General features: G+C 49.7%; 1 protein-coding gene and 2 long non-coding RNA genes across 7 annotated transcripts; 2 read left to right on the forward strand and 1 right to left on the reverse strand.

The window, feature by feature from the left end:
* The first annotated feature begins 829 nt into the window (after positions 1–829).
* Positions 830–3,154, forward strand: LOC136355309 (uncharacterized). Its single transcript, XR_010739462.1, has 3 exons — positions 830–987; positions 1,103–1,144; positions 2,975–3,154. It is a non-coding gene; the product is annotated as an uncharacterized lncRNA (long non-coding RNA).
* Positions 3,155–4,299: 1,145 nt separating this feature from the next.
* Positions 4,300–19,525, forward strand: LOC4328283 (uncharacterized). 5 transcript variants are annotated; one of them, XM_066307711.1, is made up of 6 exons: positions 4,300–5,291; positions 5,382–5,573; positions 5,847–5,973; positions 6,239–6,319; positions 6,453–6,575; positions 19,389–19,525. In XM_066307711.1, the coding sequence occupies exons 2-6, from the start codon at positions 5,549–5,551 to the stop codon at positions 19,390–19,392; spliced, it is 360 nt and encodes a 119-aa protein (XP_066163808.1). In that variant the 5' UTR covers positions 4,300–5,291; positions 5,382–5,548; the 3' UTR covers positions 19,393–19,525. The 5 variants fall into 5 exon arrangements, 3 of the variants coding, with proteins under 3 accessions (XP_066163808.1, XP_066163806.1, XP_066163807.1); XM_066307709.1 differs by lacking the exon at positions 19,389–19,525 and having other exon boundaries at positions 6,453–7,034; XM_066307710.1 differs by lacking the exon at positions 19,389–19,525 and having other exon boundaries at positions 5,143–5,291; positions 5,415–5,573; positions 6,453–7,034.
* LOC136355310 (uncharacterized) lies at positions 7,114–7,808 on the reverse strand. Its single transcript, XR_010739463.1, has 2 exons — positions 7,590–7,808; positions 7,114–7,438 (listed from the first exon to the last, which is right to left on the reverse strand). It is a non-coding gene; the product is annotated as an uncharacterized lncRNA (long non-coding RNA).
* Positions 19,526–24,121: the final 4,596 nt, after the last annotated feature.

The raw sequence follows: 24,121 nt of genomic DNA on the forward strand, positions 1-24,121 counted from the left end.
TCCACTTGATTTGTAATTAATTACTCAAATAAAAATTAACTAATAATAATTAGTAATTAATTATCCTGATTAGCAATTAATTATAATCACTAATTAAATCATCACGGCAGCGGTATCGCTCTTTGCTCTAGCGAGACTGAATGGTGTCGCCCTTTCATTCCGCGATACCGCGCGGTCTCGCACCGTTGCTACGTGAGACCGCGCGGTCTCGCACTTTTATCACGTGATACCGTCCGTGACGTCATGTCCACATCATTTTTGCACAAAGGTTATGCGATATCGACGGTATATTTCCACAAAAACTTTTGAATCACGAATATTTCTGAGAAAAAATTAAATGAACAGTATATTTTCAAATTTAATTGGGGAATGACATTGAGTTGAGGTTGTGGCTACTCCCTCCGCTGGACCGGCAAGTTGACGACGAGGCACCGCTCTGCTACGCATCATGGAGACGAGACGGCGTGGCGCTCGGCTCGAGTCAGGGAATCGTTTCTACGCCACCTGCCTTCTCCCATCGGAATATATAAAGGGGCGCGGGTTGGGCGGGCGAGGAGGTGTGCCACGTCAGAATTTTGCTATAGTATGCACGGTGCGCGGGGTGGTATTTTTTGTGAAAAAAACCCTTCGATTTCCGGGTAATATATAAGGGCCTGTTCGGTTAGCCCGGGGTTGGCCGGGAATGTGGCCCAACCCACGGGGGTCATCCCGGTGTGAAAATAATCCCGGCCCAGGCAAAAAATTGCGTTCGGTTAAGCCCTGTCGCTGATTTTAATCCGGCCCATCACGGGGTTCCCTATTGTCCAGGCCCGGGAAAAAATCATCTACTGTGGAGGCGTGGAAAAATACATCTCGCATGGAGGAGACGAGAAGGCAGCGGCGGCGACGCAAGCGCGAGTGCGAGTGTCAACCGCGTGACGGCGCGACGGCAACACTGCGCTCTCCCCGGCGGCGGCGCTCTCCCCTCCGCTGGCCACCTTCCCACCGGTGAGTATCTCTTCATTCCCCTCTCTTCTCCCTGTACTACCTAGGGTTTGGAACTTTGGATCTTGGTTCTTGAAGCCTAGGGTTCTTGGTTCTCACCGGACCGTCTCCTACCTAGGATTCTGTCGCCGCCTCCGTCGCCGTCCTCGCCGTCTTGGAGGTCGCCGTCATATCCGCCGTCCCCTCGAACTCCGCGGCTGATGCCTGTTCTTTTTTGTTTTTTCGCAAAATTCCTTTTCATCTTTCGCTGCTTAATTCTGCTTGTTATGCGTATGAATCAGGAATCCACAGATTCTCTTTAATGTCAACTAGTATAGTTGGTTCCAATCTTCAAGAATCACCATTTCTACTTGTATGTTTCTCAGCATGCTGATGTTGTTATTAGGGAGGTGATTCTGTGACGGCTCAGTAGAACTCTATTGTGCATATGTTCTTCTATTTTGATGAATCACCAATGATTATTTTGTGTGCCATAAAACTCTATTGACAAATCACCAATAATACTTCCAATGCTTTTTTCTTTGGTAAAAACCACAAATGAAGGTCCCTTGGACTAATTACCATATTACTTCAATTTATAATATAAATGGAATATGCATTATTTGTTTTATTATAGTACTTTCCTTGGTTATTTTTCTATAGTTCATCTTCAGGAATGCTAGATCTATTGTTGCTGCGTATGGGGTGAAATAAAGGAAATGCAATGCATTGCTGACTTTGTGGGGAATGGGAGGAAGTCCTGATGTTTTTTTTATTAAGATAATATATGCAAAATGTGTGCACTGATATTATGTTAGACCCTTGCATTTGATTTCTCTAGACTCCTACAGAACTTATATTATTGCTAGTGTCAGAATTTGAAAAGCCACGCAATATAAAAAATGCACATAAAAATTTCTTTGTACATGTACAGGTAATCTAGGAGCCAACCATATGCTCATATAGACCGTGTTTAGTTCCACTCAAACTTCCTCTCAACTCCCAACTTTCCATAACATCACATCACATCCAAAACTTTCCTACACACATAAACTCCTAACTTTTTTTCCAAACTACCAACTTTCCCCAAACTTCTCCCCAATTTCAGGAACTAAACACAGCCCTAATTGACCTGCTAGTAATTTGCTTTAAAATTGGTACAACTATATGAACTGGAAACTTTAGTAGTACTATATACTGCTCTAACTATTACTGGTTTTTAGACCTATATATGTGCACGCTCCATATCCATATGTACTCTCATTGTTTCTTGATATACTAGTTAGGAGGACGATTACAGGCACATATGATTCTTTCCCCCAATTCAGAAGTACTTGATATTGTCCTATTCATATGCATGCTCTTGTATTAGAACTTTAGGAGCAGGAAAAGAAAAGGCAAGTCACTGTTTTATTTTTGTTAGCCATCCAACTTACAGTCAGCAAATATTTCCTATGTCATTTTTTTGTCTTAATGTTATTCTATTTCCTACATGTGAACTTTTCAATAGTATAGTATTGATTTGATATATGCATCAATGTTCTTGGCCATCAGCAATTAAGCAAGTATATTTTTTTCTGATTTTTTATCATCAATCACACACACCTGTTATATTTTGCTGAAAGATAGATTCTTGGTTGAGATGTGCAAGCAGCAAGCAACAACCTACAGAGGGCCGTCCATTATTTTAAATTTCATTTTTGGTAGTTAAAGGCCGTGTTTAGTTTCAAAGTTTTTCTTCAAACTTCAAACTTTTCTATCACATCAAAACTTTTCTACACACACAAACTTTCAACTTTTCCGTCACATCGTTCCAATTTCAACCAAATTTCTAATTTTGGCGTGAACTAAACACAGCCAAAATTATGAAAAATGCACATAAAAATTTCTCTTTTCTACATCATAGATTGAGATCACAACCACCAATTCGAAACAATTGCTCATTGCACAGAAGTGTTCCTTAAATTATGCAGTTTCAGTCAGAAACTAAAGGGAACTTTTTTCTCTGCAGGCTTTGGGAAGAAGGAAGTCTGCAAGGATACTGCTTTTTTGCGGCATCAGCAAATGTTGATCCCTGAACCTTTGAATATGTATATTGTTGATGCAACCTTTGAATAGAACAAATGTTCAGACTTGTTTAATTTATTTAATTTGTCAGGTCGTCTCCTGCTGCTCGTCAGCTCTCCACTCATCTTGGACTTGTTTAATTTGTGATGTTTCCATTTTCATTGGTTCATACTTTCAGTCATAACTGTTTTTCAGTTTATTGACAATGGACTAATATGTACACCCTCCGTCCCAAAAAAAACCCAATCTTGTGTTTGAACCTATCAGGATTGGGTTTTTTTTTCCTAGATAGGTTCAAACCCAGGATTGGGTTTTTTTGGACGGAGGGTGTCCAGGTTCAAACCCAGGATTGGAATTTTCTTTGGGGCGGAGGGAGTATTCGGTTATTATTGAGCATCAGCATTCATATATTCACGTTGGTCAGCAGTTTTTAGATTTTTCTAGCCAAAATCCCAGCCAAAACCAAACACAGGGTTTCTAGAGAGGGATTAGGAAAAGCAAGGGATTCATCCCCAACAGGGATTAAGTGATATGAGAGGGATTCACTTAATTCCTCCCTGGATTGATTCTCCTTGGGGATTAAATCCCTAGTAACCGAACATAGCCTGAAGGGGCGCAGGTTGGGCGGGCGAGGAGGTGTGTCACGTCAGGATTTTGATACAGTATGAACAGTGCATGGGGTGGTATTTTTGTGAAAAAACCCTTTGATTTCCGGGTAATTCGATCAAGGTCCCTTGAGAACCGTGCCTATGAGGTGTTTATTTTCATGGAGGCCCAGATATTCCGTGCAAAGAAAAGAAAAATCGTGAATTAGGACTGTGTTGTAAAAATTAAAAGAAGAGGGGCTTTTTCGAAAAATGACTCACACTAACCCACCCACCCCAGCCCTAGCTTTTTTTTTACAAATAATACGATTTAATGAAAAATCGCAAAAATATAGGCAAAATTTTACGTTTAGGGGTACCTATCGAACAAATTCAACAGGTACCACAGGGTAGTTGGTCTAAGAAAAAAAAATAGTACTTTGCTACAGTGCCCCCACATGGACATATCGAATAGTCCAGATTTATTAAACGGGCAAAGTTTGATAGGCTGCGCTGTTACAGTGTCACTACAGTGTTTTTCTTTTTTTTTTAAGATATTTTATCACTCGTCGAACTGGCAGTTCAACAAGTACCTATCGATAGGCGAACAACGGCTGTTCTATAGGTGCTAGACTTGCGATTTCATTTAACCGACCAATATTTTTGCTCCATTAAAATCGTATTATTTGTAAAAAAAATTCCTGTCATTCTCCCCTCCTCCCCTTCGTCTCACCCTCTCCCTCCGCCGTCGCCATCGTGCCACCGCCGCCTCCTCCACCTCCTCCGCCACCGCCGTCGCATCGCCGTCTCGGAGGTCGGAGCTCGTCCGCCTCCGCCTCGCGCCGTCGCCGAGCGCAGCCGTCTCCGCCGAGCAACGGTGAAGGCGGGCGCAGCCTTCATCAGCGACGAGGTCGTAGCTCCGACGACCACGCCACAGGCGGCGCAAAGAGCTGACGGCCCAGATCCTGGCATCGGGAGCCACGCCGCTGCGCCCGCCGATGGCGACGGCGAGGAGGAGGAGGAGGCCCCGTCGCCGCGTCCGTCCTCCGCCGGCTGCTACACCTTCCTCCGCTCCGCGTCTCGCCGCGGCGGGCACTGGCGCCTCGACTCCTCCGCCTCCGCGTCCGCGGCGGCGCATGTGGTCAGGGTGGAGGTGGGGACGACGAAGGGAGAGAGGAACTTGTTCCCCCGTCGACCTGGCCGTGCTCGAGGCCGGGCCGGTGCGGCGCCTCCTCGCGGCGGCCGGGCGGCGGACCCGCGGTGGCGTTCGCCGTGGACGCGTTGCTGTTCGAGCACCTGTGGTGGCTGCAGCCGACGCCGACTTCGTCCCTCCCCTCACCATCGTGGGTCATCGATTCCCCTAACAGCCGACCCCTCGCGCCGCCCGACTCCGTCGACGTCATCCCTCCCCTTGCCATCGTCGGCCGACGCGCCGCCACCGCGCCGCCGCCGCCCTCCCACGCAGCAGATCCATGCCGCAAGACGTCCATCGGCCACAACCGTCGCTGCCCTCCCCTGCAGCAGATCCACGCCACCGGCCGCCGCCCTCGATCACAACGTGATTTGGAGGTGGAGAAGCTTGGTGTGTTACGAGTTCATTCTCAAATCCGCTACCCTCGATGACAGCCCAGGCTGCGGCTTCTTCGCCAACACCAGGGTCAACCTTGCCAACGATATGTGAGTTAGCTTCTTCCTCTCTACGGAGATTTCTGGTGATTTTTGTTTAGGCGGAACAGCGACTACACGCTGATGCGGTTGCTGGCACAGGCGGACGCCATCAACTTCATCTTCTTCACCAAGATGGACATTGGTGGGTTGTTGTGCTGCCTTCAATTATGCAGGGTTGGGTTGGACTCTATGAGGGTTTCGAGGGCGTGTGCATTTGTTGACCATGGCTGCGGGTGGTCCTCACACCAACAGCGGCCGGTGACTCCATGAAGTATCTTGTCTGGATGGACGGTGAGTGAATGGCTTTCTTTTTTAACTTTGTGACTGGCCCTAATTGCCACCTATTTCTATACATTCACCTGTTCATCCAGCGATTCCAGAATGTGGCAGTGGCAGTGCGGCTTGCCTTGATTTGGTTTGTTGTGCTCCACGATTATCAGTTCAGAATGTCAGATAAGTGAAGGTTGGTTGGTTAGGTAGCAGGAAGTTCCCTGATCAATCTGTTATTTGTCAAAATGTGACAAGCATACTTATCTCTTTGTTTTGTAATGTGGTGCTATCTAGCTGGGATGTCGGTAGCGGTCGTTGAAGTGGCTGCGGCGACGATTGCTTCTTCCTTGGATGGGAGCCACCGTTCGCCGACCTTGCTGCCGCCGACGCCCGCATATCCTTCCATGTCTGTGTGCCAGAGGTAAACGGCAGTTTCTTTCTGTTCTTCCACCGTTTGTGCTGATGAATGTTGTGCATTCCCTCCTTGTTTGAGCTCGGCCATGGAGGAGTCACCGGTATCTCTGGGCTGGCGGTGCTAGAACAGTACACACGGTCGTGTTGCCGGTGGAGCTGGACGGCCTTTTCAGGGTGGGTTCCTGCAGGACAGGGCAAAGACGATGGTTTTGTTGAGGAATTTCTGTGACGTTATGAGCCATTATGTTGATCTGCTTCTGTTTTCCTTCCAGGATTTGTGGGATGCAAGCAGCAGCAGAAACAGCGACCGAGCACGTCCGATTCCAGCTACGTTCAGCGTCATGTATGGGAAGGTGGGGATCAGTGCCGACACACACCCCCAGTTCTACCTCCGATTATTTCTTCAGCGATAGTCTTAATTAATAGCTCTTGTGGGCAGTCATTGACAGGCATGGTGTGTACTTAACTGCTTATTGAAATGGTCAGGTTTACTTTCCATTCGTACCGGTTCATGCATTGTTCTGCTCCAAATATTTTCCTTTATTCGAGGGGATTGGCGGATGTTCGCACAGGCATGGGGCGATCCGGTTTCATCTATTTTGTTGCCAGGTACTCGTTGTAGCGTTAGCTACCGCTACTGCTCGTGCCTGCTGGCAGTGGCCCTGTTTAGATGGGACTAAAACTTCTAAGTCCCTATCACATCGGATGTTTGAAAATTAATTATAAATATTAAACGTAGACTATTAATAAAACCCATCCATAATCTTGGACTAATTTGCGAGACGAATCTAATGAGCCTAATTAATCCATGATTAGCCTATGTGATGCTACAGTAAACATTCTCTAATTATAGATTAATTAGGCTTAAAAAATTTGTCTCGTGAATTAGCTTTTATTTATGTAATTAGTTTTGTAAGTAGTCTATATTTAATACTCTAAATTAGTGTCTAAAGACAGGGACTAAAGTTAAGTCCCTGGATCTAAACACCACCTAAGGGTGGTGCACTACTTTGCTATATAGAGAGCGGCAATTACTATAAATAATGCTATTCGTTCATTTATGGATAACTATTGAGACAAAATCATTGAGTAGCAAGCAAAAGTGCTTACCGAAATATAAGACGAAAAGAAACCGCGAAATGGAACATCAAAAAATACATAGAAGACGATTAATCTATGCAAAATTCATCCTCGGGCTCAAAGCTGTTAATCTCAACATCATCGATAGTTAATAGCCCACAATAAATCTAGAACAAAAGTCAGAAACATTTTAATTTTGAACTAAAAATTTATATCCGATGAAGACATCTTAATTTTCCATCCATCTTAAAGTGTCACAGTGTGCTTACAATTTTACTAATGATGGTCTGATGGACTAATGGATGAAGGACAACAGGAGTCCCTTCAAGCAGAGATGTTTAATGGAAACTTCCTTTCAGTTCTTCAAACTTTGAACCCTAGCTTATATAAATCTGGATAATTGAAAAAGTAGAATCAAGTTACAAATCAAACTAATTGGATTAAAAAGAAGAGTGAACTAGAAGAGAAGAGAGGAGTATAAATTGAAAATCTGAAACTAATCAAGAGAATTAGAGAGAGATAATTAGATCATTAGATGAATACCTCTCTTCAGTTTGCCTGTGCACTGCTCGGTTGCCCTACTGTTCTGCGCCCTTTGCCTCTGTAGTCCTAGTCCAGGCGTTCAGCTGGCAGCTACTGCTGCTTTACTACCGGCGGCCGGCTAGGGCGACCAGCGGCAGGACGGCGACTCGACGAGCCCGCGGGCCAGCGATGCAGACTGCAGCCTGCTGGTGCGACGGATGACGAAGACGAACAGACGACGCGGTATCGGTGGACTCGCGGTGGGGGAAAAGAAAAAAAAAAAAAAGGAGACGAGGCGCGGCTGTGATACTCGAGGCGTCGGCGCATCGCTCCTGGGCGTGGGGGGCGTCTCCTGGCGTTGCAAATGGGCCGTTGCTTGCTCGCTCATGGGTCAGGGTGGTGCACACTCTTGGGCTGAGGGGGTTCCTATGAGGTGAAAAGGAAAAAGTGCACCGAAGGTCCCTCAACTTGTCATCGACTTACAAAATCGTCCTCCAACCGCAAAACCAGATATCCGACGTCCCTTAACTAATCAAAACCGGTCACAATAGATCTTTCGGTAGTTTTGATACCGGTTTTGTCTTATGTGGCGGCGGAGTCAGCGTGGGCTGACCCCACCTGTCAGCATGCCACGTGAGCACCCTCTCTTTTCCCCTCTTCTCCCTCCCTCCTCCTCCCCTCTCTCTCTCTCACTCTTGTTTTGGCCAGCCCGTCGGCGGCTGGGAGGAGGCCGCGGGGACGAGGTGGCGGCGGCCGGTCGCGAATGGCAGCGGCGACTCTGCGTCACCGCCGGCGGCGAAGTGGTCCCGCGCGGGCGGCCGCCGCGGCGTTGGGCACGGAGGCCGACGAGGACGTGACGCGGCGACGACGCTGGTCCTCCCCATCCTCATCCACCGCGCCGCGCACGGACGGCACGCCTGCTCTCGCGCCGCCGGCCAGCGGAGAGCGCGTGCGAAGAGGGAGGAGGTGGGGAGGTCGACAGCGAGCACGCGGAGAGAGGGAGGATGCGGCGCGGGAGCCGCGGCGCCCGCCCGCGCGGGGCCGCTTCGCCGGCGGCGGCGACGCAGCCAACGCCATTCGCAACCGGACGCCGCCGCCTCGACTCGACGTCCTTCTTCGGATCTTGCTCGCCCGCCGCGCCTTCATCCTCCGCGACCAGCTCGTCGCTGCCCTCGTCAGGAGCTCGCCTATGAAGTTCTCGTGGAGCTCGCCGGGCCAGACGGGGTGTGGCCTGAGCTTGCAGCACATCTCCCATCAGATATACTTACACGCTTGTGGGGACGCTGACGACGCCGAAGCGGTACGAGCGTCGCAACATCGTGCATCTCGATAGCGTACGCGCTGCAGCCGGCGATGCCCGCGCATGTGGACGTCCGCTTCGTGTTCTGCTCCGTGACGGATGTTTGACGATATTTTGTCATTTTACGTTAAGCAAACAAGATTACTATTTATAAAAGAAGCTAGCTCGCTGGTTTTTATGAGATGCATGGGCCATGCAAACTCTCGCTGGCGGCGGCGCTGGACGCAATGGTGGGACGAGGTGGGGGAGGTGGCTGGGGCTCGTGACGGCTGTGTGGGTGCAGTGCATCTACGGCAAGAACTACACCATCTTCAACTAATCCCACTCCATCAAGACGCTCATGGGCCTCACCCAACAGCTGCTCAAAACAGCCTCTCCGTCGCCAAGGAAGCGTCGGGCCGTCGCTGAGGCCGGCCAGCTCTGCGCCCTCCCCGACACCGTCGCCCAGTTCTTCCGCCACCGCCGCCTTCCAGTTTCTTCCCCGTTGGCCGCCGGCCGCGCCAAGCTCCTCCCCCGCCGCCGCCGTCAGTTCTTCCCCGTAAGCCGCCGGCCACGCCAAGCGTCGTCGCCGCGTCACGTCCTCGTCAGCCTCCGCGCCCAACGGCCGTGGCACCCGCCCGCGCGGGACCGCTTCTCCGCCGGCGGTGACGCAGCGTCACCGACGCCATTCGCGACCGGCCTCCGCCTCGCCCCGACGGCCTCCTCCCCAGCCGCCGACGGGCTTGCCAAAAGAAGAGTGAGAGAGAGATAGGAGGAAGGGTGAAGATATAGTTGGCCATGTGGGCCGCCCGGCACGGCACGGCCCAGGCCCGGCCGTGCCTGGGCCGAGGCTTGTCGGGCCGGCACGGCCCGACCGACGCACCGGGCCGTGCCGTGCCAGCCCACGTGCCGCGCTCACGGCCCAGGCACGGCCCAACACGCCTCGGGCCGTGCCGGGCCGGCCCGAAGGCACGATGGGCCGTCGTGCTTTTCCTCAGAATAAGTCTAAATTTCCTCCCTCCTATTGGGCTGTGACATATGTACAGCTACAAAAAGTCTATTTTACCTCCCTCTTCTTTGGGCTGGGGTATATAAATAGCTAAAATAAGTCTATTTAAGGTCCCTATTCTTTAGACAGTTACATTTATATGTCTATTTTTAGTCCCTATACTTTATGTACCGGGCCTGGCCTGCCGGCCCATCGTGCCGGGCCGGCCCGACCGTGCCGGGCCAGCCCAGCGTGCCGGTGGGGAGGCCCAGGCACGGCCCGACGGTCGGGCCGGGCCAGCACGGGCCCGACCCAAGTCGGGCCGTGCCGTGCTTGGGCCGGGCCAAAAAGGCGTGCCGTGGGCCGGGCCTTCGGGCCTCGGGCCTTATGGCCAACTATAGGTGAAGAGGGGAAAAGAAAGGGTGCTCACGTGGCTATAGATGGCCAAAAGGCCCGAGGCCCGATGGCCCGGCCCATGGCACGGCGTTTTGGCCCGGCCCAAGCACGGCACCGCCCGTCAGGGGTTGGGCACGGCCGGGCCGGCACGGCACGATGGGCCTCAGGCTAGGCCCGACACATAAACAACAGGGAGTAAAAATAGACATATTATATGCCATGGTCGAAAGAATAGGGACGTAAAATAGGCTTATTTTAGCTATATATATGTCAACCCAAAGAGGAGGGACAGAAAATAGACTTATTTTCACTATATATATGCCACAGCCCAAAGAAGAGGGACGGAAAATAGACTTATTTTCGCTATATATATTTCACGGCCCAAAGAGGAGGGATGGAATATAGACTTATATAAAAAGGCACGATGGACCACCCGCGCCTTCGGGCCGGCCCGGCACGGCCCGACGGCTGGTGGGCCGTGCCTGGGCGGGAGGCGTAGCCCATGGGCCGGCACGGCCCGGCACGAAGTGCCAATCAGGCCGTGCCGGCCCGATGTCTGGTGGGCCGTGCCTGGGCCGGGCCGTGCCGGGCGGGCCAAAAGGCCATCTATACACGTGGCATGCTGACAGGTGGGGCCCACATGGGTCCCACGCTGACTCAGCTGTCACGTAGGACAAAACCGGTATCAAAACCACCGAATGATCTATTGTGACCAGTTTTGATTAGTTAAGGGACGTCGGATATCTGATTTTGCGGTTGGAGGACGATTTTGTAACTCGATGACAAGTTAAGGGACTTTGAGTGTACTTTTTCCAGGTGAAAATGAGGGGTAACTACTAAAAGGAATAAGTTTATAGGAGGTCCCTCAACTTAACAGCGAGATTTTTTAAGATCCTTTAACCACAAAATCAGAAATGTGTATCCTTAAACTTACACAAACCGTACACATAAGTTCCTATGGCAGTATATATGGGTGTTTTTGCTGACTTGGCATCCTAGTCAGCAAAATAAATTAAAAAAGTACATGGGGCCCACTTGTCAGCTACACATATTTTTTCTTCTCCTCCTCTTTTTCTCTCTTCTTTCTTTCCTTCTTCCGTTCTTCGGGCCGGCGGCGGGCCGGATCCGCGAGCGCGGCAGTGGGTGTTAGCTGCTAATCACCCGATCGAACACTTTGTGCGCACACTGCACACGTCCGGCACGGCAACAGACAAAAAAAAACTGAAGAACACAGGAAGAAATTCAGAACAGAGAAGCAGAGTATTTCAGAGTTTCAGAGAATCACGAGAGAGAAGGAATTTGTGGGACAATTTTCTGGGTTCTTTCATTCAACTGAATTGAAAAACTTACAAATGGAAATTTTAGCTACGGCTACTTATACTCTAATAACAGAAAAAACGAATCCAAGCCTACAATCGCGCCATCCCACGATCCGGAACTCCTGGATCCAATGTCGTGCAAAACTCACGCCCACAACGCACGCCTGACGCGGTCGTCTACTCCTGCAGCTCGCCACATCTCTCGTGCATGCATAACAAACTCAAAACTGAATTATTCATCCAGCCGTTGCAACTGCCATCGCCTGGATCACCTTGGGGCCATAGCTGAAATAACAGTCAACAAACTCCCCCTTAATTCTGCTACGGCCCAAAATCACGAACACCTAGCAGGTGTCGTGCTGTCGCCAATCTCGCTGCTGGCAACCCTTTTGTTAACGCATCCGCCCGCTGCTCCTCAGTCCGGACGAATTCAATCTGAATCTTCCCACTTTCAACACACTCACGAATAAAATGATACCGGGTATCGATGTGCTTACTTCTCCCATGAAACACAGGGTTCTTCATGAGTGCAATTGCTGATTTGTTATCAACATACAGCTTCACCGGCCTGGCTTCTGCACCAATCATCTCAATCAACAATCCCCTCAGCCACAAAGCGTGACACGCTGCTGCAGTGGCTGCCATGAACTCAGCCTCACAGGACGAAAGTGCCACTGTTTTCTGCTTTTGTGAACTCCATGAGACCAAACTGCCGTTGAAGTAAAACGCCATGCCGCTAGTACTCCGACGATCATCACTGTCGCCGGCCAGATCACAATCTGTGAAACCAGTAATCTCCACTGCACCATTGCCTCCAGAAAACATGAGTCCACAGTTGATTGTCCCCTTGAGATATCTGAGAATTTGCTTCACCGCCTTGAAATGCATCACTGTCGGTCGTTCCATGAATCTGCTCACCACGCCTACTGTGTAGGACAAATCCGGCCGAGTATGCAACAAGTAACGAAGACAACCTATCACTCGCCTGTACTCCGTGGGATCAACTGTGCTTCCTTGAGCATCTTTGTGCAACTGTGAACGATGTTCAATAGGAATTGAGGTAGAATTGCAATCTAGCATCCTAAACTGGGTCAGAATCTTCCTTGCATAAGCAACCTGCTTGATGGCGATCCCGTCAGTGCCTTGCAACACTTCAATTCCCAAGTAATAGGTGAGCAGTCCAAGATCACTCATCTCAAACTCCCCCATCATCTGTTGTTTGAATGCAGTGATCTCGCTTGGGCTTTCTCCTGTCACGATCAGATCATCAACATATACTCCAACAATTATCCCGGCACTCCCTGTACCTCTAGTGTAGACTGCTTGTTCTTGTGCACACCGGCTGAAACCAAGCTCCTTCATGCTCCGATCAAGCTGTGTATTCCACGCCCATGGCGCCTGTCTCAGCCCGTAGAGAGCTTTGCTCAGTTTGTACACAAGATGTTCCTTTCCCTTCTCAACAAAACCTTCTGGCTGAGAGACATATACTTCTTCCTCAAGATCACCATTAAGGAATGCCGACTTGACGTCAAGGTGATGCACCTGCCACCTTCGATCAGCTGCAACTGCAAGTATAGCTCGCACCATGTCCAACCTTGCAACCGGCGCAAACACTTCATCAAAATCCACACCTTGCCGCTGGAAGTACCCCTTCGCCACCAGCCGCGCCTTGTGTTTGATCACTTCACCGGCAGTGTTTTTCTTTAGCTTGAACACCCACTTGAGCCCTATTGCCTTGTGACCGGCTGGCAGCATGCACAGCGACCACGTCTTGTTCTTCTCAATAGCCTCCAGTTCCTTGTTCATTGCGTTCACCCACGCCGGCTCGCCGGCTGCTTCACGATAGGATGTCGGCTCCTCCATCTCTGCGAGCAGCGCTTCTGTGTCATCATCATCCTCCACCAGGTCCACCCGAGGTGCTTCAATCATGATCTCCGCCAAGCTTCTGTACCACACCGGCCCGTCGTCACTGTCGGCCGTGCGCGGTGACGCCTGCACCTCGGCAGAGTGCGTTGAGGATGAGCCGAGTGTAGGCGTGCTAGGCAAGGTTGGTGAGAACCTCGCCGGGCTTGCCGGAGGTGTTCCCCGCTGTTCTGCCACTTCTGGCTCCTTGCCGGCTCGCCTTCCTGCCGGCGGCGCCCGGTACCACGGTACCGAGCCTGCCTGCTCTGCCGGCGCCGGCTGCTCTGCGCCGACGGGTTCTTCTACCTCGAACTCAGTGGAAGTCACCTCTCCTGCAGCAACACTCCACTGCCAAGGTGTGTTTTCATCAAAAACAACGTCACGACTTACAATGATTTGCCGACGACGCGGATCAAACAGCCGATGGGCCTTGCTCCCTTCTTCAACGCCCAGGTACACGACCGGATTGCTCCGGTCGTCCAGCTTCTTCAAGTGCGGTGCAGTCACCTTCGCGTGCGCCGTACACCCGAACACCCGCAGGGGCCCAGGTGAGGTTTCTTCCCCGTCCATGCCTCGAACGGAGTGCGATTTCCCATCGCCTTGGTCGGCAGCCGATTTAGGAGGAATACGGCGTGACGAACTGCCTCGCCCCACATCCTGCCGGGCACGGACATCCCCTTGAGGAGAGACCGCGCCATTGCCATCACCATCCTATTGCGACGCTCCACGACGCCATTCTGCTGCGGTGAATACGGTGCCGTCAGGTGGCGCTCGATGCCGGCTGCATCGCAGACGCGCGCGAACTCGCCGGACAAGAACTCGCCGCCGCGGTCTGTCCGGAGTGTCTTGATCGTTCGTCCTGCCGTGTTCTCCGCCAACGGCTTGAACTTCTCGAAGGCCGCGAGCGCTTGGTCCTTCGACTTGATCACAAACACCCACATCCAACGAGAAAAATCATCAACGATAAACATAAAGTATCGATTACCGGCGAACGTCGATGGAGTGATCGGCCCACACAGATCCATGTGGAGCAGCTCGAGCGGCGCCTCTGCTCGATAGTTTGCCATTCCTGGGAACGGCTGCCGGACTTGTTTCGCCACCAGACATGCTTGACACAGCTGGTTTGGGTGGTGGACTGCGGGCACTCCTGCCGCCATCTCCTTGTCCACCAATAGCTTCAATGCATGGAAATTCACGTGTCCGAGTCAGGCATGCCACAGCCACGCCGGGTCATCGAGACTAGCCAACAGGCACACCGGTGACGCCAGCTGTAGCTCGATGCGGTACAGCCGATTTGAGGATCGCCGCACCTTCATCACCAATCGCCAAGGATTTTTGTCGAACACCTCGAGGTCATCTCCATCCATCACGACACGGTGGCCAGTTTCAGTTAGCTGCCCCAAACTCACCATGTTGCAGCGGAGGCTGGGGATGTAGTAGACATCGTCAAGCAACCACTGGTCACCGTTCTTGCATGAGAAAAGGATGGATCCCTTCCCCATTATCTGCACTGACGAGGCGTCGCCGAACCTGACCTGCCCCGTCACGGTCTTGTCCAGTTCCCGGAATTTCCGACGATCTCCTGACATATGATTGCTGGCACCATTGTCCAGGTACCACAGATCACCAGCAGCTGCTCCCTTCTCTGCCAGCATCAGGCGAGGCCACACACGCTCCTCGTGCACGACCAGCCCGCAGAGCGCATCCTGGCGCGGCGCGTTCTGCACCGCCTCTGTCACAGCGAGCAACAAAGCTGGGCCAGCATCCTCCGTTTGCGCAAGATGAGCTTCAACCTTCTTCTTCTTGGGATGTGGACACTGCGTGGAGTAGTGGCCAAACTCCTCACAGTTGAAACATTTTATGTGGCTCTTGTCGCGGCCACCGCCGCCACCACCAGAGCCGCCACCGCTGCTCTGCGTCCCGCCGCGTCCGCGACCCCTGCCACGACCACGCCCGGCCTGGCCGCGGTTCGCCCCCTCACCAGAGGGCTTGTTCTTCTATGGTGACGAGGTTTCTCCCCCGCCTTTCTTGAAGCGCGCCTCCCACTCGGCCTGAGTGAGGAGAACTTGCCTGTCCGCGGTCACTCCGCCGGTGGTCGCCTTCTTCTTCCGCATCCGCTCTTCATACGCCTTGAGGCGACCTACCACTTCTTCGAACGGCATGGTGTCGACGTCGTAAAATTGCTCGATCCCTGCGACGAGGCTGATGAACTTCTCCGGGACAGTGTCGAACAGCTTCTTCACCATGGCGGCGTCATTCAACGTCGCGCCGAGAGCAGAGTACCGGACCCCCATCGTGGTGATCCGGCCGGCGTACTGGTCCAGCGTCTCCCCGGCCTCCATCACCATGTTGGTGAACTCTCCCTTGAGTGTCTGCAGGCGCGCATCGCGCACCCGATCCGCCCCGACGAATCTCGTCTTGAGGCAATCCCAAACCTCCTTTGCCGAGCATTTCTTTGCAACCTGCATCAAGAGATCCTCCGGCAGCGACTGGAGAAGATGAGACTTTGCCTTCTTGTCCTTCCTCGGGTCGACGGCCGCCCCGGCCGCCGGCTCGATTGCTTCCCATACGCCTTGATCCTCCATCATAGCCTGCACACGTATTACCCAACTAGTGTAGTTGGTTGACGTGAGCTGTGGGTAAAGGAAAGCACTTCCTGAGCTCCCCCCTCGCCGGGTCTGCCGTCGCCGGAACCAACGCCATAGTGCCAGATCCGCCCTCAACCTGAGAAGCTCTGATACCACTTGTTAGCTGCTAATCACCCAATCGAACACTTTGTGCGCACACTGCACACGTCCGGCACGGCAACAGACAAAAAAAAACTGAAGAACACAGGAAGAAATTCAGAACAGAGAAGCAGAGTATTTCAGAGTTTCAGAGAATCACGAGAGAGAAGGAATTTGTGGGACAATTTTCTGGGTTCTTTCATTCAACTGAATTGATAAACTTACAAATGGAAATTTTAGCTACTGCTACTTATACTCTAATAAAAGAAAAAACGAATCCAAGCCTACAATCGCGCCATCCCACGATCCGGAACTCCTGGATACAATGCCGTGCAAAACTCACGCCCACAACGCACGCCTGACGCGGTCGTCTACTCCTGCAGCTCGCCACATCTCTCGTGCATGCATAACAAACTCAAAACTGAATTATTCATCCAGCCGTTGCAACTGCCATCACCTGGATCACCTTGGGGCCATAGCTGAAATAACAATCAACAGTGGGCGAGCGCGGCAGCAGAGCGGCGGCGGGCTGCGGACGGCGCGCCAACCTCCTCCGACCACCTCCGAACGCATCGGCGCGCGCGGTGACGAAATCCCCCAAACTGGCAAGGCAGCCATTCCTCGTGGTCGCGACCGAGGGGCCCAATCGCGGCGAGGGGAATGGGTTGGTGGCCGGAATCGAGCTAGGTACCCGCTGCTACCGAGGTGGTGCTCGTGCGCCTCGCCTCCGCCGTGCGGAGGTACCCTCTGGGCTGCGGGAGAGCTGCCGCCGCGTCCAAACCTAGTAAAGCGCAATCAGCATCGCGCAACGGCGAGGCGGAGTCAATCGGTGGTGATTAGAAGGTGGAGGTGAATGCTGGCTCAGTGGCTCCAATGCATGGTTGGATGAATTGCAGAGGAGATGCAGGTGGTGCGCGGGAGGAAGTTGGTGGGCGGCCTTGGGACCTGACTGGGCTCACGTTACCACCATTCCTGTCGTGGGCGCAGCATGGGAGGAGGTCGCAGCGGCAGAAGTTGCTGTGAAACATGTGTGAAGCCTTGTGCTTACTTTTGCTAAACTGGGTACATGAGCTTGGTGGATGATGATCAGATCGACAATGAAAGACTTGTGCAAATTTGATCATTACAGCGGCCGGCGACGCTGGCCTTGGCCGTGGCGGGGTCAGCCAGCCGACCCAACCCAGCTCTATTCGAAGCTATCGGTTAAGTAGTAGTTCGATGTCTTCTTGCTAAGCACGGCCGCCGTTCGACGCGGGCACCATCCTCTCTCCTACACCGACATGGTCTGGAGCCCGACGAACCCATCGGCGTACACACATGAAGCTCCGGGGCATCGCCATCAACTAAGAAGCGCGCGGTCCACCTCCCTCCCGCCGCAGCCAGCCGCGTTGGTGCCGTCACGCGATGAGCGGCGAGCGGAGGAAGGGGCAGCAATGGCGGAGGTCCACCGTTGCACTCGCCCGCCATCCGCTCCGCGCCGCAGCCCGCCGCACGCTCGCCAGTCGTCCGCAGCCTGCCGCCACTCTGCTGCCGCGCTCGCCGATTCCGCCCACCACCGGCCCGAAGAAGGGAAGAGAGAAGAGAGAAAAGAGGAGAAGGAGAAGAAAAAAAATATGTGTAGCTAACAGATGGGTCCCACGTACTTTTTTTAATTTTTTTTGCTGACTAGGATACCATATCAGTGAAACCACCCATATATACTGCTATAGGACCTTGTGTGCACAGTTTGTGTAAGTTTAAGGGTACACATTTCTGGTTTTGTAGTTAAGGGACCTTAAAAAATCTCGCTGTTAAGTTGAGGGACCTCCGGTGAACTTATTACCTACTAAAACTGAAAATTGGGCCGGGTGCCTATGAACCCCCCTAGGCCCATTGGGCTCCGCCCCTGCCTGCTGGTGTATGCATGTGGTTTATCGAATTAAATTTGAATATATATTCTTTTTTAGTAATATGCATTTATATACGTTGGAGTCAAATATTTGCGCAAATATACTTTCCCCGTGGACTGGGGAAGCGGGAACGAGATGGCAACGCAGATTGGCAGTGCGGGAATGCGGTCGCGCAGAACGGGTGTGCGGGACCGACTCGGTCGCGTGGAATGGATGTGCGGGACCGAGTCGGTCCCGCGGCGTGGCTGCGCTGAGTGGTGGTGGTAGCGGGACCAGTCAGCTGGCCAGGCGATCGCGCGGACCGGAGGTGTGGGACCGAGACGGTCCCGCAGCCCCAATCCGCGGAACCGATAGCGCTCCTGCGGGCCCGCCTCCCCAATTAGTGCCGCTCGATTGCGCAGAGTGGAGGCGCGGGACCGAGCGGTCATGCAGCGCCAGTCTGCGGCACCGTGATGCCGGTCCCACACCCTTCTCCCGTAAACTGAACTCCCTCGTTAACAATTTTAAGTGCAACTATAAATTTCAATGTCTAACCTAGATGGTTTATTTTATTTAATTTTCGTTATAAGTAGTATTTTTATTATTACTAGATGATAAAACATGAATAGTAAATTATGTGTGATTAATAATTTATTTTTTAAAAAAATAAGACAGACGATCAAAATTAGGTATGGAAAACAATGCACTGCTACTCCGTGCCTCCATTCTGCGGGATCGCACCGAAAGTTTTTTTGTCCACCGAAAGTTATTTGTCTTCTCTATGTCACATGCTCGCCACAAACAAAGAGAGAGTGATGCTAGATTTTTTTCGCGTGCTGTCCGCCGAAAGTTTGTTGTCGTCTGGTTAGAGAGGTTACTTGTTGAGTGCCTATAAAAGGAACGTTGCGAAACGAAAGATGCGGACTCAAGTATAGCGTATCACTTGTGTAAGCTTCAGTAGGTTAGTGCACTTTGCGAATTCGCAGGCCCTATCCTGTGGTATGAACTGAGTACGCGATAATTTATGGTGCATATTAGGGGCTTACCATAAGATAATGCCATGAATTCGCAAAGTGTTCAAACCCACTGAAGTGTAAATATTTGTAAGTGTTCGTGATGGTAAGGCAGGTAAGTATTTCAAATTTATTTATTTAGAAATGTAGCTGAGATATTAGAAAGTTTGAACACAAAAAATTACAAATTAGTTCGAATGAGCCCAATATAAAATCGTTCTATTCCTAAGCCTCATCATCGAAATTTCGGGACGTGCCAGTTTCCTTTTTCTTTCCCTTTCTTCTAGCACCAGTTGGAGGTCTGCGCCCTGACAAAGATAATCTTTCAGGTGAATATCGCTCGCGGACAGACCTACGGACGACTTCAACACCGCGGAGATCAACATCGTCGTAGTCTTGGGCTGGCTGAGTTATTGGTGGTGGTTCATCATGTTGCAATGGTCCTATGTCGTGTTGTGCTGTTGACGAGCCCCCACCGTAGCTACATGGTTCTCCGTATGACTGTATGCTGCCGGCATATCCCATCATTTGTTCAGGGTTGTACATTCCTACAAAACATTGAATGCAAAGTTGTAGCGTGCACACATACTGAAAATAAATTATTTTCTAGTAAATTATAAGTTGTACCTGTTGTTTGTGGTTGCATGATAGGTGGTTGATTGAACAACCAATCTCCATGGCCTAACATTTCGAGAAAGCTTGGTCCTTGTGGTTGTGTGTTTTCATTCATGGACATTTGATACATCCCCCTGCAGGTGGAGAGCTAAATTAATATCACAATATAAAGATAGTGAAAAAATGAAACACATTATTTACGAACCAATGTTGAATGTTGGAGCTCCTTGGCACTAATCATTCATACCCGTTGAAAACATGGGCATGTTAACTTGAGGTACACCTGCGAAAATAAGAAAATATGTGCGTGGCTCAGTAAATTACAAAATGATGAACATTAAAATGTGTGTTTATTGAACTACCGGAAAACGATACTTGGAACTGAGAGCTTCCAGCTTCTGTATGCATGGGGGGAACCATTTGGCTGGATCCTGTGAACCACGCAAACCCTCCCTGCCATTGACCAGTGGTATTTGCATGGGGAATAGAAGGGATCACAGCTGTACTACCTGCAATAATCTCTGTAGGTGAACATTGAATTCAAAAATATCACCAATTTTGTTAACAAAACAAAACGCAGAACCATCACATAATTTTAGTAAATTCGAAAAATGAGTCCATATAAATAGTGTGTCTAGTACTTTGAAGTCCATAGATTAAATTAGCATTGGGTACAGCAATTAATTCTATAAGTTAGGCCACTTGTACTTGTTGATGCGAAAAACACACAGTGGCCTGGAAGATCTGCTTAACTTTAGTGCAGGTCCAAAAATCTTTCCTTTAGGTTCGTGAGCGTGCCAGTTGATTTGATCCTGCAATCAACAAGAAATAAATACAAAGAAACCGCGATTAAATCCATAAATGATAGCCGATCGGCCAGTCGCCGATGACATATCATTTATCTCTGAGCCGATGTCATATTTGAATCGATCGGCAGTCATAAATAAACAAGAAAGAACTAAATCTACTCGATCGGCTGTAGATATTAACGGTATATAATACTTCTGTCGATATATACTTAAATCAAGTGATTGGGATAGATCGGTCGCCATGCCGAGACAGTATAAATCACTTAGATCGAAATATACATTAACAAGGAGATTATAAGCATTCATAGCATAGCCGATAAGATAGATCTAGCATGTATCGGCTAATACTCCGATACCACTCTATATTAAGATATTAAGGCAAGCAAAATATACCAAACAAGAAGCTTAATATACCTAAATGTGATGAGATCTTAACATAAGATTTAACATATCAATCAAGCATATGGGATATAAAGTAGTTAAATCAGGTAAGATTGGCTGAAACCCTGATGAAACCCTAATCGGCAGCCAAAAGCAGGCTAGAGATTGAGATTCTAATCACGACTTATATGGTCAAACTCAACTGATGCAGCTATAAGTATGAAAAGAATAACAATATCTAGACAATCATGCCGTTGGATATTTCATAGGGTGGTGGATACCCTATATAATCTAAGTCAACGTTGATATTTAACTTAATCGGCTGCCCTCCAGTGATAGACGTTAGCCGACTGAGGGTTAAATAGCAATATTGCCAGAGATTATATAGGATATATGATAAATCGACAACTTGCATAAACAAGATTAGAATGTCATAAAGATGTAAGCACTAATCCCGAGAACGCAAGCCGCCATGACAAGTTTACCTCTAGTTGAAGATCGAAACGATGCAGCTCAACTCGAAAGTAAGAAATCGTCGAGATGAAACGAAAGTAAAAAGGGTGGCGATGCGCCGAGATTGTATAGAACGTGTGTTATTTGATTACATGGGTTCGGGTCATATTTATACCCGAGATACAAGATATGTCCTTGTCGGACATGACTCTTATCTCTAATAAACTCTAAGATACCATAAGTCTTTACGGCAGACTTTTGCCCAAACTTATCTCTAAGGAAATTACATAAAATATCCTAATTAATAGATACAATTGCCATTTTTAGGACTCAATCCATGTGTGGCAATCCATATGAAGCACATTAGCTCAACCCGACGATGTGTATCGAGTCACATTGTCGAAATCGGCTCAATCGGCTACCTTGTCCGACTCAAACTCTACTGACCTGGTCGCAGCCGATTCGGACTTCAGCCGATTCTTGCTCTATTTCCGGAACGATCTATCTCTTGGATTCCGCTTCGATTTTATCTTAATCTCCGATACTTTGAATTACCAAATTTGATCATTAACACATGACCCCCAAGTCCGGAATATTTGGTAATGTTTCGGATTTGCCATATCTGATCCCCAAGAAAATCACATATTGCCGTTTTTCCGACCGTTATCGCTCCGCTTTAAATACTAACCGTCACCCCCGAGAAACTTCACACCGTTACTTCCGTTTTCACCGCCGAAGCGATTCTATCTTCTCTCTCTCCGGCGATCCCCTCGGCGAAGAAAGGCGATCTCCACAGCGATTCTAGCTCCGGCAAACTTCCGCTCGCAACGATGTCGTCCTCCGCTGGTCCATCCGCCGCTCCATCGGCTGAGTACGCTGAGGTAAATTGTAAGATTTTCCTTTGGCTAGCATTCAGAGACAGGCTAAACACCAAAGCCAATATGGTCAGCAAAAAATGGAATGAAGATCCCCACTGCTCCCTTTGCCTGACACTAGAATCAGCTGATCACATACTCCTAAGATGCAAAAATGCCAATAATCTATGGGAAAAACTAAACTTATTGCAGCTAGACAACAACTCAGAATCAAGCACGGCTTTCCTTCAAGCAATCATAGACAGCAATCGGTCTTCAAAAGGAATAGAACCAATTTGGTTCGCTGCTTGCACCTACACGCTATGGAAATCCCGCAACAACAGAGTGTTTGAAGGTCAGTTTGACAACCTACAGCACATCACACAGCAAGTCTCAGACACCCTTGATCTTTGGAGCATGAGAACCAATGAATCAAACATGCAGAAAATTCAATCCTGGTGTACCAGGCTCTCCTAGTATAAGAACCCTTGTTTATATCTTTGTAAATCCCACCCCCCGTTCTCTTTTCTTTTTATTTTTGTTTCTTCTCTTCTTCCTTTTCGTTTTTTTCCTTTCTGTTCTAGGTTAACTATAACCTCTAACTTGTAACCTGAAAACCTCATTTCTATTAATGAAATGATCTATTAATGAAATGATTATAAGGTGGAGCGCGCTCTACCTTCTTCCGTAAAAAAAAATCGCCGTCCTTCTCATCGCATCGTATGCCGAACCAACTAACGCATCCCACGGCAACAAGCAAACAGTATAAATCCAACTATTCCTATCCGACGTTTTTGCTGCCTCAAACTTTACTCAGGCTGTGTTCGGTACCCTTAGTTACCAACATCTCTCTCTCGTGTTCCGCGCGCATGCTTTTCAAACTGTTAAACGGTGTGTTTTTTTTCAAAAAGTTTCTATACGAAAGTTGTTTGAAAAAAATCATATTAATCTTGTCAGGGTTATGGATACCATATATCTAATAATAGTTGACTAAATCTCGACAGGACCCGTCACATACCATGTCTTATACGGAATCTGACCTCGGATATGGATGAAGTTCCGGATAAGAAAAGACAACCAGAGTTCTACATGGAAACGACAAGGACTACTCGGATTGTATTCATATTGGTTTCCTTAGTTCTACTTGGACAAGGTGACACCTATGAGTATAAATACAAGACCCCCTAGGAGGAGAGGGGATATAGAGACAATCAACATACACGGACAACATAGACGCCATAAAACCACAAGCCTACATACGCCAAGACAAGCCGCCGGATATCGACTTCAGCGATAAGCACGGCTAGTCCCCTACGGTGTCTTCGGATACTGTCAGGAGAGACGAAAGCGCTATCTCTGATCTCGCCGGGCACGGATTCGAGGAGAAAGGCTACTCTGTTGTCGACTACGAGTCAGATCTTCAGACCGCCATGTCGACAACAGTTAGATAGGCTACTCCAAACATTGTACTGGTGTGGTTATGATGAATAAGATCAATAACCGGCTTTGGCCAACAGGATGTAGGGCTATTACTTGTCAGATAAGGGGCCCGAACTTGTATAAAAATCCCCGTCTCCATCTCTTTTATCTCAGTCTCGCGTATATCCTAGTACCAACGATCCCCGTACCATGCAAATACCGGAATCGCGACATCAAACGTCGACAATGGCGCGCTAGGTAGGGGGAGTTTGGTACTTCAAGGTTTCGACGAGATGGGTTCAAAAGATGGATTCTCTGACAACAAGCTATTCGACGACTTCGCTGTGGGAAGATCCAACCCGACCGAAGTATGTCTCCCGACGAGATCGGAACCATCGTCATCAACAACTCGATCTCTCGAGATCGACCAAACCTCAAGATACGCGGCGTACCAAAAGACGTCAGATCATATGATGTCAAACAAGTACGCGGTAAGAGTAATTGGTAGATTGGTTTTTTAAATTAATCTAC

This window comes from Oryza sativa, chromosome 2 (assembly GCF_034140825.1).
Source record: "Oryza sativa Japonica Group chromosome 2, ASM3414082v1".
Taxonomy (NCBI): Eukaryota; Viridiplantae; Streptophyta; class Magnoliopsida; order Poales; family Poaceae; genus Oryza; species Oryza sativa.

Bases quoted from the DNA above. Each gene is read 5' to 3' on its own strand.
- LOC4328283 (XM_066307709.1), top strand. From the start codon at position 5,549: ATGAAGTATCTTGTCTGGATGGACG. The intron at 5,574-5,846 runs GTGAGTGAATGG...GGTGCTATCTAG, and splicing joins GTATCTTGTCTGGATGGACG to CTGGGATGTCGGTAGCGGTC. The intron at 5,974-6,238 runs GTAAACGGCAGT...TTTTCCTTCCAG, and splicing joins TCCATGTCTGTGTGCCAGAG to GATTTGTGGGATGCAAGCAG.